This window comes from Muscardinus avellanarius (genome assembly GCF_963383645.1).
Source record: "Muscardinus avellanarius genome assembly, chromosome: 15".
Lineage (NCBI taxonomy): Eukaryota > Metazoa > Chordata > Mammalia > Rodentia > Gliridae > Muscardinus > Muscardinus avellanarius.
The window spans coordinates 49,316,498-49,335,362 of record NC_137801.1 but is presented as its reverse complement, the minus strand read 5'-3'; the positions used below and the strand labels follow the sequence as shown (position 1 = coordinate 49,335,362).

Here is an 18,865-nt window from a genome sequence, read left to right as displayed (position 1 = left end):
TACATTCCTCCCCACACCTTTTTATATTTTTGCATTTCTGCTGAGACTACGGGCATGGGCTGGCTGGAGACTGGCTGTGGGCTTTCTGATTGAGACTCCACTGGTGGGTGCTTTCCGTTTGAGGGAATGACACAATGAAGTAGAGAGTCTGGGCCCTGGAAAGAGGGGCAAATCCTGAGTTCTCATACTCCAAAACTGTGGGGGCTGTAATACAGGCCTAGAGAGTGAACACTTCTCTGTTTTATCACTTGTGAGCTCCCTCACCTGAACTTTTAAAAAGCAAATTCCACCTTCAGAGACTCATAACCATTCCCTAGAGAGAATGGAACTTCCTCCTAGCTAACAGCCCAAGGAATTCAGCAAGGCCTAGCAAATGTTTAAAATCACGTCCTGTTCTGCCTCTTGTTTTCCAAAAAAGTGTCATTACTGTCAACTCTTTCACAAGACAAATAAACCAGTGAATGAAATACTCTCCCCCTTCCCAATGAAAACATTCTAGGACTGAGCTGCTTCCTTCCTTCCTCCTCCTCACAGGAACCACATTTGTGCCACTGAGAAGACTTAAAATAAGAAACACACTCAGTCTTCCAGTAGTACAAGAGCCCTGCCCAGCCTATTATTACTGATTCCATGGGCTTCCCAACGCAAGTAGTTCTGTTTTCAGTTATGAACCTTCTTTACTGAGACCCACTGGTCAGGCAGGGCCTGCTGGCTGCCCAGCACAGCTTCTAGCTGCAGGCAGAAATACACAGCACACAAGATGCACACACAGGACCACACTCTTCTTAAAAATATGAGCAGCAAAATGCCGGATCCATTAAATTATTTGAGCTTGATACAGACTCCAAGAAACCTGTAATTGATCCAAGTAATCCATCCCATAACACTGGAATGAACAATAACTGGCTTTTATTATAAATTACACAGCCCACTAAATTGAAGGCTCTTCCCCCACACAATACATCAAAAGAATTCAAATTAAGCTTCAGAATCAAAATTGTAATTTACCAAAGTCTTAGAACAAAAAGACCATTCCCTCTTCCCTTCTGCTATTGTTCTAAGGGACTGGACAGGGTATGGAGTATTTTACACCTTTAAGGCTTCCCAGAGGTAAGAGGCTGGGGGCTGGGAGACCTAGGCGACCCGGAACCAAATACTTGCATGCTAATGAACTTATTAGCGTTGATCTCCTGAGATGCAAAGATGGCGAGAGAGAGAGAGAGAGAGAGAGAGAGAGAGAGAGAGAGAGACACAGACAGACAGACAGACAGACAGACAGGCTGTCGCAGAGAGAAAGTGTGAGCAGCGGCCTGACAACCAAGAGCCGAAAAGGATATGGAGAGACAAATCAAATGGTGGCTTTTCTGGAGCTGAGTGTGAGGACTGCCTCCTTTAAATCCTGAACCGGGTGCCTGAAGCCAAGCAGAGGCTGTGGTGCTGTGCCGTGCGGCCGCCGGTCTTCATTAGGATCCCTTACCATATGGCAGAAATAAAGCCTCAGAAGTCGGCGCGGCCCCAGGGCAGGCCTGGCCCCAGGGAGGGGGCTTACCTTGCAGCTGCTTAAATCTGCCTTCCAGCTGGTTGTAGTTGTAAGGCACCTGCCCTGTGTACGCCGGCGACAGCCGCCCCGAGATGCTGGACGTCCTCTGCAATTCCATTATGCCCGGCTAGCGCGCCGGCGGGCTGCACCCTGCAAATCCCGCTGCGGCCGCCTCCTACCCCATCCACCGCCGCGGCTGGCGAGCGGCCGGGCTCCGGGCGGGACCTCAGGCCAGCTGCATTCGGCCGGGCGCCGGCGCAGGTGATCTGATGGGAGGTGGCCGCAGAGTCCACCTGAGCCCGGAGTTCCACGCGGGCGCCTGACTCCTGCCCGCTCTCCTTCCTTCCGCGCCCGGCCTGGAAGCTCTAAATCAGTTGCCAAGGAGGGAGGGAGGCACGAGTCCTGCTCCAAAAGCTTCAACACGGCCAACCTGGGCAGGGGCGGCCGCCCGCCGAGCGCTCCCCGCTCCCGCTCCCGCTCCCGCCCGCCGGTTGGCCGCTGGCGGTGACGTCACACATTAGCATAACAGCCGGGCGGGGGGCGCGGGCGCGGGGCGCTGGAATTACGACCTTTGTCGAGCGCCTCATCTAACGGAAAGTGTCGGATTACTATCGCAGGAGGAGGAGCGCGGCGCCGCCGGAGGCCGGGAGGCGGGCGGGTCCCGGTCCGCGCACCTGGGCGCCCACCCCGCGGCGCCGGGGGCCAGGGCCCTCCCGCCAGGCCCGGAGTTCTGAGGTAGCCGGGCCGGGTCACATAATGCGATGCAAAGAAGATTTCTGGGAGCGCCGAGTTGCAAGGCATTGTGGGAGAAAGGTACACAGGTAAATGCCGCCGGGGTCCCAGAGCCCTAGAGTTTAAGATCCCGTGAGAAATTACCCTGAATTCTACTCGGGCTTATTAAACGAAGTCTCTAAACTTTTAATTCTCCAAAATTTTTAAACTCTTCCTCCCTGGTTCCTTCTACCAGTGTCAACCAAAATAAAATAAATAAAATCCTCTTCTTACAAAATCACGTGATCAAAGTATGTCCTTAGGAAATTAACTGACTCTACTGCCCGACCCCCACCGCCTGCTTTTCTTCACTAAAACTGGCAACAACAAATTACAAATTTGGGTTCCCAATTCACTGGCCCTGCAGCAATACTCACTAAAGAAGGTAGATAATTACCTAAAGGTGACCCTTTACGTAATTTCATTCCTAAAGGATTCCAGTCTGCACTGAATAGGTGACCCCCCAACCCAGGCTTACTTTAGTTCCCCAGATACTTGTAATTCAAGGGGCTGCGTTCTGTCCAGGACTACCATTAAAACAAACCCAGAGCCTAGTTAAGTGTTCAACTCTGAACAACCCCTATTCCTTCCAGCCACACAACTGGATTGTTAATAAATTCACAGTATCAACCTTTGGCTTTCAAGGCAAACCCAACCAGAGTGAGAAGACATTTCGCATTATCCAAAATGTAGAGCATATTCCTTTTTTTTTTTTTTATACTGAGGATAGGACCCTTTTTATTTTATCATTTGAAAGCAGGATCTCAATTGCTGAGGCTGGCTTCAAATGTGTTCCTCCACACAGTTTGGAACAGCCCGTTAGTGAGGCCCTTTGCAAGTCGGTGAGACCCTGTTTCAAAATAAAGAATAAAACATAGGGCTGGGGGTGTAGCTCGGGGGTTGAATGCACTTGGGTTCCATCCCCAGAACCCCCCCCCCCAAAAGTGATTCTCCAGTCTCAGCCTCCCAAATACTGGGATTACAAGGCACCACCATGCCCAGCTATGTAGAGCATATTCTGAAGCCCTCTTGCCTCTCTTATCAGTTCACGATGCTGAACTGACCTGCAGCTAGCTGGGTGGAAAGATGGAAAAATGCTGGGTCTTAGAGTGAGCACTAGATTAGGATTCCTAAAACCTGACTTTCTAATCCTAGCCACATCTCTTCATCACCTCATCATCTTAGAAGAGAGTCTGGTTTCTTTATAAACCTCAGCTGTTAGACTAATAATTAAGGCTTATTTCTACTAGGTCACTGAGGAGATGATGTGAAAAAGCCCTAAAATTTTTCATACTCCTCAAAATTTGGAATATACTCTTTAAAGTGTACCTCTCTTTGAATTTTTCTACCACACATCACATCAATACTACAAAGAGAAGTAGAATACAGAATTGTCTCAATGAAGATCTTTAGGCCTTTCTTCATTATTAAATATTCTGTGATTAAGTGTTTAGCTATGGCACAGAAAATGAGATTACAAAGTTTTCTGCCAATTTTTAACATTTTTTTAAATCTGTAGGACATTAAGTGAAGAGAATATGAGTCACCATTCAGTATCCTCCTTTCAGCTCCCTTCTGGTATGGGGTAGTACATGAAATAGATTTGCAATTAGCCAGGTTACATACTGTGTAATGGTAGAGGCTGGGACTTGGGTGCAGCCATACTCAGGCAGAGTAAACATGCAAGTATTTAGAAAGAAAGCTTTGAGATTGAGGAAGGGTTTAATAACCCCAAAGGGACAGAATGAAAAATGGGAATTAATTTGGTATGACAGGGCCAGGGAAGAATGGGACTCAACCCTGAAGGCTTATCTGACCACCTCCAACTTCACAATGGAGAGATGGTAAGGGAAGGCAGCAGGCATTTACTCCTTATTTCTTCAGTATTTAGTGGGCTTTATTTACAGTCAACATATGTAAGGCACAACACTGAGGGTTCTGAAGGACTTAAGAGATGACTGAGAGTTTCTAGCCAAAGGAGGTAGGACAAATGGTATGCAAATAGTCAAATATCTGAAGAATATGAAAAGAGTTCAGAAGATGAGGTCACTTCTGCCTAGGAAGGCAGGTGGAAGAGAACCCCAGGAGAGACTGGCATTTTGACCAGACCTTGAAACACAGGTAGACAGCATAGTGGAGAAGGGAAAGCCTCCTCACCTAACTGCCTAAGCAACTGGGCCAAACAGCTGCAGTTTAGCTGATTGGCTGGAACATAAGGACTGCTGGGGTGGGAGGGAAGCCATAAAACACAGAACTAAGAACCGTTGGAGACTTTTGAGCCAGAGGAGGATAGGGTCTGGGCTGGGCTCTAAGGATAATTAAGAGTCACTGAAGGCAGCAAAGTCAATTGGGTAGTTAGTATAATTGTCCAGGTCAAAGAGCCAATCAGGGTGTGGCCACAGGAATGAAAAGGAATGGGCTGATGTAAGAGTTAATCCATAAAACTTTGATAAGCAACTCTGTGTGGGAAGTTCCAATGATAAGATCTAGAAAGACTGGGTGTTTGAGCTGCTGGTAGAGGAGGGGGGAACATTTCCTTCTAGGCAGGCTGAATCTGAGTCACCTACAACTAACTCTACCAGGTGGCATGTCCAAAGCAGTCAGGGCTGGGGAACTAGAGCTCAAAGCTGAAGATACAGTCCTGTGCACAGAGGTAGCAGCTGAGAAGTGTAGTGGGGTTAAATCCAGGAGGGGAATAACAAGGCAAGAGACTGCATAGAGCCCTTGGGAAAGAATTGGGTTTGGGAGGAAGAAGAAAAAAGTGTCAACCCCAAGACAGTTACAGAAAAAGTAATAAAGAGCAATACTCAAGGAGGAAAGGGGTTACATGCTGCAAAAAAAAAAAAAAAAAAGACAAGGAAGTCAGAGAAAAGGTAAAGCTGGTGTGAAAATTTGGAGCTCAGTGGATTGATAAATTCAGAGGAATTAGAGAATAAGGAGAAAGGAGGAGAAGAGATTGGCACAAGTAGGAAAGGGCTGGTGGAAAAGTGTCTCAAAGGTATGGGTGTACAGTCAGTCCTGGCCAAGAAGAGTATACTGACCCTTATAGGTAAGAAGGACAGACATTCTGTGGAGGAAAGAAGGAATTTAAAGGAACTTACTCAGCCCTATCTTAATAAGGCAAGAGGTCAGGCATCCTACCACAATTTTATTTATAATGATCTTGGAAAAATACTATAGACACATATGACATGTGAATAGGCACATTAAAGAGGCACAATTTTCAGAATACTGAATAGTCAGCCAATGCCAGATGTGGTAGCATGTTTCTATAATCCCAGTATTTGGGAGGCTGAGCCAGAAACATCACAGGTTCAAAGCCAGCCTCAGTAACTTGGTGAGGCTGTCAGCAACTCAAGGAGACCCTGTTTCCAAATAAAAAATAAAATAGGGTTGAGGGAATGAGCTAGAATACCCCTGGGTTCAATCCCCAGCAACACACACATACAAAAAAAGAGCCAACCAAGCTTTCTACAAAAACTGACCCTATAACTTTGGCCTACCTCTTCAATTTTTCAGCTATGAAAAATTACTGTCCCTCACCCAAGCCAGGGGGGGTCAACTCTGATAAGTGCCTGCCTTCAAGGTGCATCAACAGTCTAAGGTGTGGTCAGGCAGGGTGGCACACACCTGTAATCCCACATTTGGGAGGCTGAGACAGGAGGAATGCAGGCTCATGCCAGCCTCAACAATTTTGCAAAACTCTCAGCAATTTCGTGAGACCTTGTTTCAAAATAAAAAATAAAATAGGACTGAGCTAGAGGTAAAATGTCTCTGGGTTCAATTTCCAGTCCAAGAGAAAAGGAAGGAAGGAAGGAAGGAAGGCAGGCAGGCAGGCAGGCAGCAAGCCAGCAAGCCAGCCAAGGTATGAGCCAGGCCCAGTGGTACACACCTATAATCCCAGTACTTGGGAGGCTGAGACAGGAGGTTCACAAGTTCAAGGACAATCTCTGCAATTTAGCGAGACTCTGTCTAATAAAAGGCTGGGATGTAACTAAGTGGTAGAAAGCACCCCTAGCTCTAATCCCCAATACCACACAAAAAACATATTTTCCCCCAGTGAGGCATGGAGGCACACACTTATAATCCTAGTACTTGGGAGTATGGGACAGAAGGACTGCAGGTTTGAGGACAAGCTCAGCAAATAATGAGACTCATCAACTAGTGAGACTCTGTTTCAAAATAAAATAAAATAGGGCTGGAGGTGTAGATGGAAGTAGAAAGCCCCTGGGTTCAATGTGCAGTGCCAAAAAAAAAGGTTTTTTTCCCAAGGTGGGTAAGAGCCATAACAGACTGGCAAAGCAGCTATGGAAACAAAGCAACTGAAGCCTACATTTTTTCACCATTATGATGCCAGAAAGGTAAAGCCAGGTCCTTATAGTAATCTGTGGATATTACAAATTAGAAGTGCTATGGGATGCGGGAAGGACTTAAGTCCAGTGTCAGGTACTCAGACTCACCCTACTTTCTGAGTACCACCAAGATGCTAGATAGATAATTTTGAGCATATGTTTCCAACTTTCCCAGGGCCATTAAATCCTCATCCATAAATCAAACAGGTTGGAATCTCTGGACATAAAAATCCCTTCTGGTCCTAAATGTATGTATCAGTGATTTGGGTGTCCCCTTCTTGGGTCCCAATTATAATTTTAGTCCCAATATCATCAACCTCCACTAAAAACTGAATGGCCATAACAGTTATAACATCATCACACTCTGAAGCTTGCAGAATGCTTTTGCATGTATTTATCATATGACTAACCCTAGGAGGTAGGCATTTTGCAAACAAGGCAACTGAGGGTCAGGGAGATACAGTGCCTTCCTTGCCCAGTGCTGCCGGCTGGTGAGTAACACAACCAACAGGTGGACCCCACGCTGACCAAGTCACTCTTCTCTTTTTCCACCTCTGCCGTTTCTCAGATGGGCTTACAGTGTTATCCAGTTTACTACAGAAGGATTTCTGAGCATTTCAGAAAAAGAACACAACTTGATAACTGGCATCCAGAAAAACCTAAAACCCAAACAAGGCTCCACAGGAACCTCTAAAACACTTAGTTTGGGTTAGGATTAGGCACATTCTCTGCTAGTTCACTTAAAACTTGCTGCTTTGAAGGTTATGTTGTTGAAAATGAGTTTAGTGTGGTCATGTTTGGTTTATTCCTTTTCTCATGCTTGGTAGATCTTCACACTAAGAGTCTGTGGGATTTAGCATGTTGGATGTGAATGGGAACATTCAGGGGTACGACTAAGCCTGTTTGTTCTAAGAACATTTATGTAGTCTTAGGGAAAGAAAAAAAAAAGATGAATGCTTTTCTTGCATTACAGCAAGTTTGAAACAGTAAACTTTGGACGTTCATTTCCTGAACATACAAACATTAGCAAGATTGAAAATGTCTGAGAGAGGATGGCCAAAGTACTCAAATGGGATGAGATTTGTACACATTCAATCCCAGGACTTGAAAAACAAGAGCTGGGGAAGAAGGGTGGGGACAAGGAGAGACAGAAGAACAATAAAGTTCCACATATAAACTGTTTTGCTGAATTCTCTGCCGCTTTCCACTGCTGTTTCCAGATCTATGTCTTATTCTTTCTCATTGTTAAGACACTTGAGAACTGGATGACCACAGCCAATTTCTCTGAGCATTTCCTTATATTGAACCAAAATAATCCTCTTCCATTAACACGATGAGATAGACAGGCAGGCTCCCAAGCATGCCCCTGCATTTATACTCCACAAGGCATTAGTTTATATTATCCTTCTACCTCTCTAGTTCTGGTTCTATCTTACCTCTTTCACCTGCCTATTCCCTTCTCTAGGAGCCTGAGCTTCCTGCATACCTCTCCTCCTCTTCTTCTTCTTCTCCTTCTTCTTCTTCTTATTATCATCATCATTATCATTATTATTATTATGGTACTGAGGATTGAACCCAGGATATTCAACCTCCAAGCTGTACCCCTAGCCCTTTTTATTTTTGTCTTAAAACAGAATCTTCTGAGGTTGCTGAGGCTGTCTCCGAACCTATGATCCTCCTGTCTCAGTCTCCCAAGTACTGGGATTACAAGTGTGCTCCATCATACCTGGCTCCCATTCTTAAATCCTTAACTATGATCAGTCTTCATTTCCTTCCACAGCCTAATGCTTAAACAAATTCCTGCCCCCTAACTACCTAGTCGCCACCTTCCTTTCTCCCCAAAGCCTTCCTTCATATGTATGTTTTATTAAAAATCCATTCCTTCTTCAATGGAAATTTCCCCACTTACCAGAAAATGCAACCAACCAAATGTATTACCATGAAATACAGCCAAAATTAGAAAACAGAAGAAACTATATGAAGCCTCCTTTCCTCTGCTGCTAAAAAAAAAAAAAAAAAAAAAAAAAAAAGCCAGCCATGGTGGCACACGCTTGTAATCCCAGCATTCAGGAGGCTGAGACAGGAGGCTCGTGGTTCAAGGGCGGCCTCAGCTACTTATAGAGGCCCTTCACAACTCAAACCCTGTTTCAAAAATAAAAAGAATAAGCCGGGCGTGGTGGCGCACGCTTGTAATCCCAGTATTCGGGAGGCTGAGACTGGAGGATCGCAGTTCGTGGACAGCCTCAGCTACTTAATATGAGGCCCTCTGCAACCCAGTGAGACCCACTTTCACAATAAAGATTAAAAACTAGGGCAGGGGGTGTAGCTCAGAGGTCGAATGCCCCTGGGTTCCATCCCCAGACCTGCAAAAATAAATAAATAAATAAATAAATAAATAAATAGAATCAAAATGGGGCTGGGGTGTAGCTTGGAGGTAGGATGCCCGTGGGTTCCATCCCCAGTACCTCAAAACAACAACAATTTTCATAAGGGCTCATTCACTGGCATATCATACATTCAACATTGGCACTTCTATGCACTGTGTCTGCTTGCCACTCTTCAGGTCTCCCTACTCCCCTACAATGGCACCTTGCAGTCCAGGTCCACAGCCTGAGCTATAACCAGTATCTTTTCTCTCTCTCTCTCTCTCTCTCTCTCTCTCTCTCTCTCTCTCTCTCTCTCTCTCTCTCTCCCTTCCCCTGCCCCTCCCCAAGCTGCTTCCAGAAAACAAGATGAGACCACCCCTGACTTATTTAAATAGTACTGCTCACTGAAATCCTAAAGTCAGGTTTTTGACGTGCATAGCTAGGGGAGAAAAGAAGACTTGGGATGTAGGAAGCTGGCTCTCACACTTTCTAATCTTAAGATTCTCTTTACCTGAAAGCAAAAAACAAAACAACAGCAAAAAAACAGGCACAATCATGGGACCTGCTTCATACAGTGGCTCTATAAATTAAGTGAATATCCACTAAGATCTCAGTACAATCCTAGAAGCTACAATTACTATCTTTAAACTCCTCATTGGGGAAATTTCAAAAACTAACTCTACTGCACCTTTGGCTATCTCTATGTCACCACAGGAGCTGCAGGCTGGATGACGCTGTAGGCTTCACATGAAACACTGACCTCAGCTGAGGCCCAGGTAGTTCACTCCTTTCTACAGGGCAGAACCAGTGCTCCATTTGACAAGTACTCCCACATCCTATTCCCTTCTCTTTAAGTGACGCCCAACGAGTACTAGAAAAGCAGCACTCAAAATCATATCGGCTCAGAGAAGCCTGAAATACAATACACATTATGAAATATGCTACAAAGGCCTCTTTTTAGAAAGGCCAATATTTCTTGGAGATGGAGCTATCAGATTTGATACTTTATGGACTTAGAGTAACTAGAAGAAAAATTAAAGAGAAGACTTAAGGTATTTTTCCATCTGTAGTGATAGTGATAATTGCTTCTGCTCTTGAGAGGGTATGGATGGAATTCTCTCATGTGTTCTCTCTTCCCCCATCTCCCCTTCTTCCACACCCATACAACCAAAATCATGTAGTTACATGATAGAATCTAAAATACAGGAATTGAATGGAATTCCTGTTTCTTATCTGAATGGTCATATCACACTGAACACCAAGCACTTGACATTCACTGCTGAGGAGAGAAATGGTAAGCTATGTTCCTGACAAGCACCCAAGGTCCTAGGGAAGGAATGCAGTTTATTGCATCTCCTTCCCTGGCCAAACCTTATCCCTGCATTCGAATCATATCTCCCCTGTTGTCTGCACAGGCAAAGCTTCCCTATATGGGCAAAAGAATGCTCTAGTCCACAGGCTCCACCTTTGGCAAACAGGTGTTGCCAGACTATGAATATAACACCAGCCAGAGCCACGAATGGGCTCCTCTGCTACAGACAGAGCAGTTTAGAGGAAAGAGCATTTGAGGAATGCAAGGGAGCCAGGTCTGCTTTCTACCTCCAGTGTGGAGGGGAAAAGGCTGCTAAACACAGATTCAGAGCCACTATTCAAGAGTTTTATAAGGATTTTGATGAGACGGTAGGAAGACACTGCTGGGGGGAGGGGTAGCACAGCTCCTCTGGAGAAAAAGAAAAGGTCAAGAAGGAAATACAACTCTATTCTTTGTAAAACTAAGCTTTGGGACCCTGCCCTCAGGCATTCACACCCACATTATCTTTTCCAGGGGCCATAGTGAGAAAGGTGACTTGAGCTGGCACCTGGAGAAGGAAAAAGAAAGAAAAAAAAGGAGTGTGGGAATGCAAACTTATCAAGACCTCCTTCTACAGAAAACCAAGTCAACCTATCCAACCTGTTGTCTTCCTAGCCTCACCTGTCAGCACAGGCCATCAGAGGGACCCAGAGGTTTTAAGTGCTTTCTTCTCTGAAAGAGAAAGTAAGACATGTGGCCATGTACACACAAATGCAAACACATAGCATGTAATCTGTGACGTTAGTGACGATGATAGTGATAGTTCCATTTTAAATGGATCAACAACTGAATTTCTCTGACTCGGTTGGGAAATAATCAGAGTGGGGCTCCTTCCACACAAACGCTCTCTGTTACCATACCATCCTGTCAGTACAATTTAATGTTGCCTTTAACCAAAACCCTGCCAAAATGTGTCATGTGCACATGAGAATGTGGGCCATATTAATTAGGATGAGAGGTGTTACTGCTCTTGAAAAAGAGACCCAGTTGCAGAGACAAGGAGCAGCGTGTGCAGTCCCAGCATGTTAACATGTGGAATGTTTTCAAGGTGCAGTCTTTCTCCTCAGCATCTGAGCTTCTGCTGATCTCTCAGATAGGTCAGCCTCCTTCCCACAAGACTTTGCTAAGCAGCCACTCACTGGCAGGGGCCTTGAATAATTCATGGACAGCCCAGTTACTCAGGAGTGCCAAGGCGCCAGCTGCCTAAAGTGGGTGGCAGGCTCCAAGCTTTCTGTAAAAGAATTAAATACTATCAGCTACCTCTGAGACCCCTACAGAAACATGCATCCCCCTTCCTTTACACATACACTTTTTTTTTCTCTCATTTTAAGCCAGGTAATTTCCTGCTGGATAGAAGTGTAAATGGTTGTACTCTAAGGAGGATGGGTTCCCAACTACATGAATAAGGTAGGGAGAAAGTGATATCCCCAAATAAGTAGTGATAATGGTGTCATTCCCCATGCACAGGATGCTGAGATGACACAAGAAAAGCAGCAGATACTGTGGCACAAGACAGATGTTCAGTAAATGTCAGTCTTCATTCTCATCCTCTTCATCACTCTGCTCTGGCCAAACTGATCAGCATCCTACCACCTATCTTGGGCTTTCCATGCCTCTGTTCTTGGTGCTTTTTCTCTTCAATTCATAGTCCTTCCATCCTTCAAGCCCAGCTAAAAACCTTCCCTCTTCCATGAAGGCTTCCCAGATTATCCCAGCTGGGATGAGTGCTCCTCCTCAGAAACCTTATACCAGTACTGTCAGCCTCCCTTGTCTGGCACTTGTCACATACTATCTTATTAGAGTACTGCTTATCTCTTCTTGTGTCTCATCTACCTAATTAAAATAATGGAAGCATACCAGTTACAGGCTCAAGAGAAGTAAAATATAGACCCCATTTCTCAGCTTTGACACTGATTGACTGTGTGACCATGTGCTGGTCCTTTAGCTTTCCCAACATTCTCCATAAAAACTAAAAGGACCTGACAGAGAAGACCTCTCAAGACATCTGGCTGTATAAAGCTCTTGGAAATATAAGATGTTTTACAACAAATGCAAGTCTTCTACAACCTTCACCCACATTTCCCAGCCCAGTAACTAAAAATCAGTTGTTCAAAACACATTATAGCTATTTCAGAAGCCTGAACACCAGGAAAGCAAAGGTTCTGTGGGGGAGTTGGCCTTGTGCGGTGAACTGCAGAGTCTATTCCACTTTATGTAACACTTCTAGTCCACACTTCAATCCTTTAGGTTTAGAAAATGACAGAGCTCCTAACAGGTGTCAGAAGTTCCTTTTCAAAATTCACCTATCTAAGCCAACCATCTCATATATAGGTAAGAAAAATGAGGCAGGAAGCTGTGTGCCCAGAAATACAAAGTAAGTTGCTGGCATAATGAAGATTATAAAGTAGGCATTCAGAATCCTGCTGCCTCTTTAATTTCTAGGACAAACCTGAAGGTTTAGGGAGAAGAGAAAGGAAACAGCATGCATTCCTCATGTCTCTGTGTAAGTGAAGTGGGCCCACAGCTGAAATTGGAGAAAGCTCATCCTAATCCCTCTCCCCCATGCCTTCCAGGAACCAACAGAATAGAAGAGCCAACAGATTTGCACTAAGTGGTAGATGACAGGTATCTTTCTATGTTCGCCGATGCCAAACTTGATGCTCATAGAGGAGAACCCAGACAGGTAGGTTCCACCTCATCCGCCCAGTCTAGCACAGAACCAAGCACGTGGGAGGCCCCAGTAGACCTGAGTGTTCTAAGACCCTTTCTCTTAGTGCTCTGTGCCTCTGTGCTGACCATTCCTATTCTTATGTCCTGAAATAATAGTTACTTAGAAGGTATTTTGTTTTAATCATTAATTTTTTATTTATTAATTCATTCATAACTCATTTATTTTTGTGGTACCAACGATTAGACCCAGGGGCATTCTACTGCTAAGCTATACCCACAGCCCTATTTCTATTTATTTATTTATTTATTTAGCGGGTTTGGGGGTGAAACCCAGAGGAATTTGACCTCTGAGCTACACCCCCTGCCCAGATTTTTATTCTTTATTTTGAAACAGGGTCTCACTGAGTTTCAGAGGGCCTCACTAAGTAGCTGAGGCTGTTCGCGAACCACAATCCTCTGGTCTCAGCCTCCCAAATGCTGGGATTACAAGCGTGTGCCACCACACCCGGTTCTTATTTTATTTTGAAACAGGGTTTTACTATGTGTATACCATGTGCCAGAGGGCTGGTCCCCTGCCTTTGCCTCCCAAGTACTGGGATTATAGGTATGTGCTACCACACCCAGCTTCAGAAAGCATCAAAAATATATTTGACAAGTAAATTTATTCATTACAATCATAATTTTAATATCAGGTGAAGCACAGAGAAAAGACAGGATTAAGCTATTTTATAATATCTGCCACTTGTGACTACCTGTAACCACATCTCCACTCACTACTTTCATTACCTTTATATCACCCTTTAATTACCATCTACCTAGAAAAATACAAATTGAGACCACGATGGTGCCTCTTCTTCACTACCCCTTATTTAATAACATTATAAAAGCTTGAGTAAAGGATGTAGAGAAACTGGAACCACTGTGTACTGGTGGGAATGTAAATGATGCAGCTGCTACAGAAAACAATATGAAGGGTCTTTAAAAAGTTAAAAATAGAACCATAATATGGCCCAGCATCCGATTTTGGGTAATAAGCAAGATCTTAATGAGATATTTTGCATACCCTTGTTCACTGTAGCTATATTCACAACAGCCAAGAGACAAAAGCATTCCCAATATCCATCAGTGGATGAATAGATATAGGCTTATAAATGTTATTCAGCCTGAAGAAAGAAGGAAATCCTGCCACATGTTACAGAATAGATGAACCTTGAGGACATTATGCTAAGTGAAATAAGCCAGTCAGAAAAAGATAAATATTCATTATTCCACTTACATGAATTAGTTAGAACAGTAAAACTCATAGAAACAGAAAGTAGAATGGAGGGTACCATTAGCTGGGTGGAGGGGGAAAACAGGGAGTGACTGTTTAGTGGGTATAAAGTTTCAGCTTCACGAGATAAGAAAATTCTAGAGACTGGTTGCACAACAATGTACATATAGTTAACACCACTGAACTGTGTACACTTAGGAATGATTAAGAAGATAAAATTTGTGTTACACATTTTTATAACAATTAAATGAAATTTGGGTCAGGCATGGTGGCACATGCCTGTTATTCTCGTACTTGGGAAGCTGAGACAGCAAGATCACAGGTTCAGGACCAGCTTCAGCAAGTTAGTGAGACGTTCTTTCAAACAAAAAATTAAAAAAGTTGGGAGTGTGGCCCAGAGGTAGAATGCCCCTAAGTTGGGTTCAATCCCTAGTACCACCAAAAAAAAAAAAAGGTCAGTAAAGACTAAGGAGAAACATACTAATGGGCAGGGAAGGGGACAGCAGATCTATAGTCACATGTTCTGCCTCTATGACTCTGCAGCTGGAACAAAATGTTCTTGAATGCTATCAATGCACTGATCCCTCTGAATGTTCCTTCCTTCCTCTCTCAAGAAAAAAGAACTTTACAGGGAATCCTTTCAAGTCTCATTTTTTTAATGAAAGTCTTCACAAACTAGTAACTGACTCCAAATAGCCTTTGAGCCTCACACTTGTGTGTAAAAATGCTATGGAGTCACAAGTTGTCACTCATGCCAGGCCTTATGAGGGCTACTTTTCATGAAAGTATTCCAAATCCTATTGTTCTATCTCTATCTTTGAGACTGTGTCTCAAACATGGTATTTTAGATACTATACTGAAGCAAGGTGTTACATATTTATACAATTCAGGGGTATTTGCACACAGACAAGACTGCCCATATGTGCACACAATCCCCCTGGCAGATGCTGGATGAGTTTTCCTTACTCTGAAGGTTTTGTGATACCCCAACATCAGCTATTCTCAAATACTAAGACTTGCCCACACGGCTAAAGAATAGTGATATCCTATTAATATGGGCACGTTCATAGTAGGCTGTCAAGGATAATTTTAGGGTATTAAGGGCTCATGAAGCAACAGATTATTATTGGTCCAAAAATGTCCTTATAGTTGGTCTATTAAAGATTATAGAAGGGCAAATAGCAAAAATTATTACACAGGAAAGAGGTCTGTAATTTGAAGTAATTATAATCAAAGTTACTCTAATTCTTGTTAATAACACTCTTACAAGAGCCTGTATTTCTTACTCATCAAACATAAAACATTAACAAAAAATTAACATGCAACTAGGTCTTGAGTCAGAGTCACAGGGCATTTATTATTTTCCTGAGAAGGACAAAGGTTGCTATCATCCCTATACTAACAGTCTGTCTCACCATGTACACAGAAACCACTGCAAAGAGAGGCCCAAATTCACCTTGGTAACAAAACAATGTCAACCTGCCAATTCCGTAGGTTATATTTTATATAGCCCTATCTTTTTCTTTTCCAGTGCTGGAGATTGAACCCAGGGCTGTGAAAATGCTAGGCAAGTGCTTTACTACTGAGTTGAACCCCTACCCTCCATATGCTATGATTTATACTACCATATCTTTCTAGTATACTATATAGTACAAATAAATGTTTGATTTTTAATTATTTATTTATTTATTTATTTATTTATTTATTTATTTTGGTAGTACTGGGGTTCCTGGAAGCCCTTCTTCCTCCGGGCTACACTCCCAGACCTATTTTTATATTTTTGAAACAGGGTCTCTTACGCCAGCGCGGCTGGCTTCGAACCTGCGCGATCCTCCTGTCTCCGCCTACCAAGAGCGGGGATTACAAGCGTGCGCCACCACGCCCGGCTATTGTTTGATTTTTTAGTAGAATATTCAGGCCCCTCTTTTTAAACTGGCTATGCTTCTCTTGTGCTTGACAGCAGAAACTGAAAGAAAATACCCTAAAAAATATGTGATTCTCAACTCTTAGCCTTCCTGCTAAATACAGGTAATGTTTGGCTTTCTTGGAAAAGGTTTAATAAATTCAATCACTAAGATGTCACAAAAGAGACATGTAAGTTATCTTGAAGATGTACCATAATTCTTTAATATGGAATAATTATAAAAATTGAAATTTTTCTCCTCCATGAATTAAAGGGTATTTAAAGACTGACAAACAGTGAAGGAAGGCAATTTCCAAGATGCTTGGAAAAGTCAAAGACAAGCATGAGAGGCTTTCAGTTGGTGCTGGGAACTCACAAACCGCTTATTTCTAGAACAACCAGATGCAGAAAATCTCAGACTGAGATCTGTGAAATGAAAAATAAGATCCCTACCAAAGACTGCTACTAGTAATACAGTAATGTTCTACAGTATTCTACAAGATGAAAGTGATACACAAATTTTTAGTATTATAAATAATCATCCTGGAAATCCAGTAATACATCTTTATCATCCCCTGATACCAAATTACAGCTGTCTCAACAAAGAGCACTAAAGCTATGTAGCCCCACAAAAGACCTGACCTCTTCCAATTAAGAGCCAGTCTGCCTGGCTTGGATTTTTCTATACAGAGTATATCCCTCTCCCTCCAACCTCAGTCATTTGGTTGGGAGGAGGGATGAGGAAAGTCAATTTATCAAAAATTTTTAAGTATGTTCACTGCATCCTCCCCTAAATCATTCTCTCAATAAATTTGGGATTATGCAGGATCATTTTAAAGCACGCTGAGTACAAATCTAAAGCAGGGAAGTGCAATAAGAGAATATGCAAATATGAAGACCATATTAATTTTTAAAATGAAAAGATAAAGTCTTTTTCAGTGAACACCGTAGCAAACAAAGCCACAGGTCCCCAGTATTTTTAGACCATCAGAACATACATCCTTTGAATTTCCTGCTTTTTCACCTTGACCTTTAATCTTTCTGCCTTGGATTAAGGTAAAATATCTCAATATAGAAGGCCTCCATGCAGGGGAAGAGAAGAACCCTCTCTTCCAAAGATTTGCTCTAATAATGAAATGCAGTAGCTAACCCTCATACAGATACCTACTGTAGAGCTAGGCAATCTCCACATCACTGTAAATCCTCACAGCAATCCCTTTAGAGATTGTTTTCATCCTACAGAAGTAACCTCCCATGACCTCACAGTTAGTGAGTGGCATTAGGACCCCAGGACTCTGAGGCCATTCTTCCTTTCTAAGCATCAGCTCTAAGATTGAAAGTCCTGGATGCCTGAAAATAAACCCAGTAAAGTTCCACTAAGTATCTTTAGACAGGCAGACTAAAAGAGCCTCTTGGCCCGTACACATCCCCATACTGGGAATGGAACCCTGGGGCATTCTACCTCCGAGCTACACCCTCAGCCCTATTTTTTGCTCTTTATTTTGAAACAGGGTCTCACTGAATTGCAAAGGGCCTCACTAAGTAGCTGAGGCTGTCTGTAAACTGCGATCCTCTTGTCTCAGCCTCCAAAATGCTGAGATTACAAGTGTGTGCCACCATACCCAGCTGTGGCCCATATACTTTCTGAAGGCTGGACAGAATACAGAAAAATATGGGCTGAAGAAAATGTGATATAATCCTAAAACTAGAGGTCACACAGTAGAGAGACACAAAGACATACAAATGTGCATGCGCACACATACACATGTCTGTTTTGTTGATCTAGGATCTAAAAACCCCATATAGTTCTTATCTTCCCCCAAGCTTCTGATATGCAATTGCTTCATATAACCAAAATGAAACTCCTTTTCCTTCCTCCTCCTTTCCCCATCCCCTCCACAGTCACTTGGGGAACAAGTCCTGGGATCCTAATTCAACAGTTTAAGTCTTTGCTCTTGCTCTATCAAGCTCTTGTCATAACCTCAGTCCCAGGGCCTGCCTCCTCTCTGGAAGAACACTTTGCCTCCCTTTTGCCTCTCTCCTCTCCATACTGTGCTAAGACAAAAGTCCCATCCTGCCATTTCCTGAACCCCACATAAAGTCTCAAGTTAAGCTACAATGGATTCCAGGATCCCTGGAGGTAAATTATCTAGGGAAATCTGCATTTTCACCTAGGCTAGCTCCAAGTTTGCAATCCTAGATTCTGAAGTAATACTTGTATACTTAGAAATAAAAACTCTTTTGAGTCAATTCTGCATGCCAGCCTATAGGATAATGGTTAAACTCCTTGGCATAGTATTCAAGCTCCTCCTTGTTCACACCTTTTGTTCTGCTGTGAGCTACTTCTGTACATGGCTCCCATTCATTTGCTTGGTTTGAAATTCTATTTATTTATTTTTTATATATTTATTTTTGCAGTACTGGGGATGGAACCCAGGGTATTCTTCCTCCCAGCTACATTCCCAGCCCTATCTTTTTGTTCTTTATTTTGAAATAGGGTCTCACTAAGTTATGGAGAGCCTCGTTAAGTAGCTGAGGCTGGTCACAAACCTTCAATACTCCTGTTTCAGCTTCCCAAGTATTGGGACTACAACCCTGCACCACCACACCCAACTGCTGAAATTCTTTTATTTATTGAT

General features: G+C 43.3%; 1 protein-coding gene across 3 annotated transcripts in view; it reads right to left on the bottom strand.

The window, feature by feature from the left end:
* The window catches only part of SPTBN1 (spectrin beta, non-erythrocytic 1), a gene marked incomplete at both ends in the record, with an annotated part of 147,574 nt that overhangs the window by 113,384 nt on the left and 15,325 nt on the right, over nucleotides 1–18,865 (bottom strand). Inside the window, one exon of one of the 3 annotated variants that reach the window (XM_080711286.1) lies at nucleotides 1,550–1,658. The exons of the other annotated variants lie outside the window; for them this stretch is intronic. Coding sequence (XP_080567412.1) covers nucleotides 1,550–1,658 — 109 coding nt within the window. Of the gene's footprint in view, nucleotides 1–1,549; nucleotides 1,659–18,865 lie in introns of those variants that run through there. 3 annotated transcript variants of the gene reach the window in all.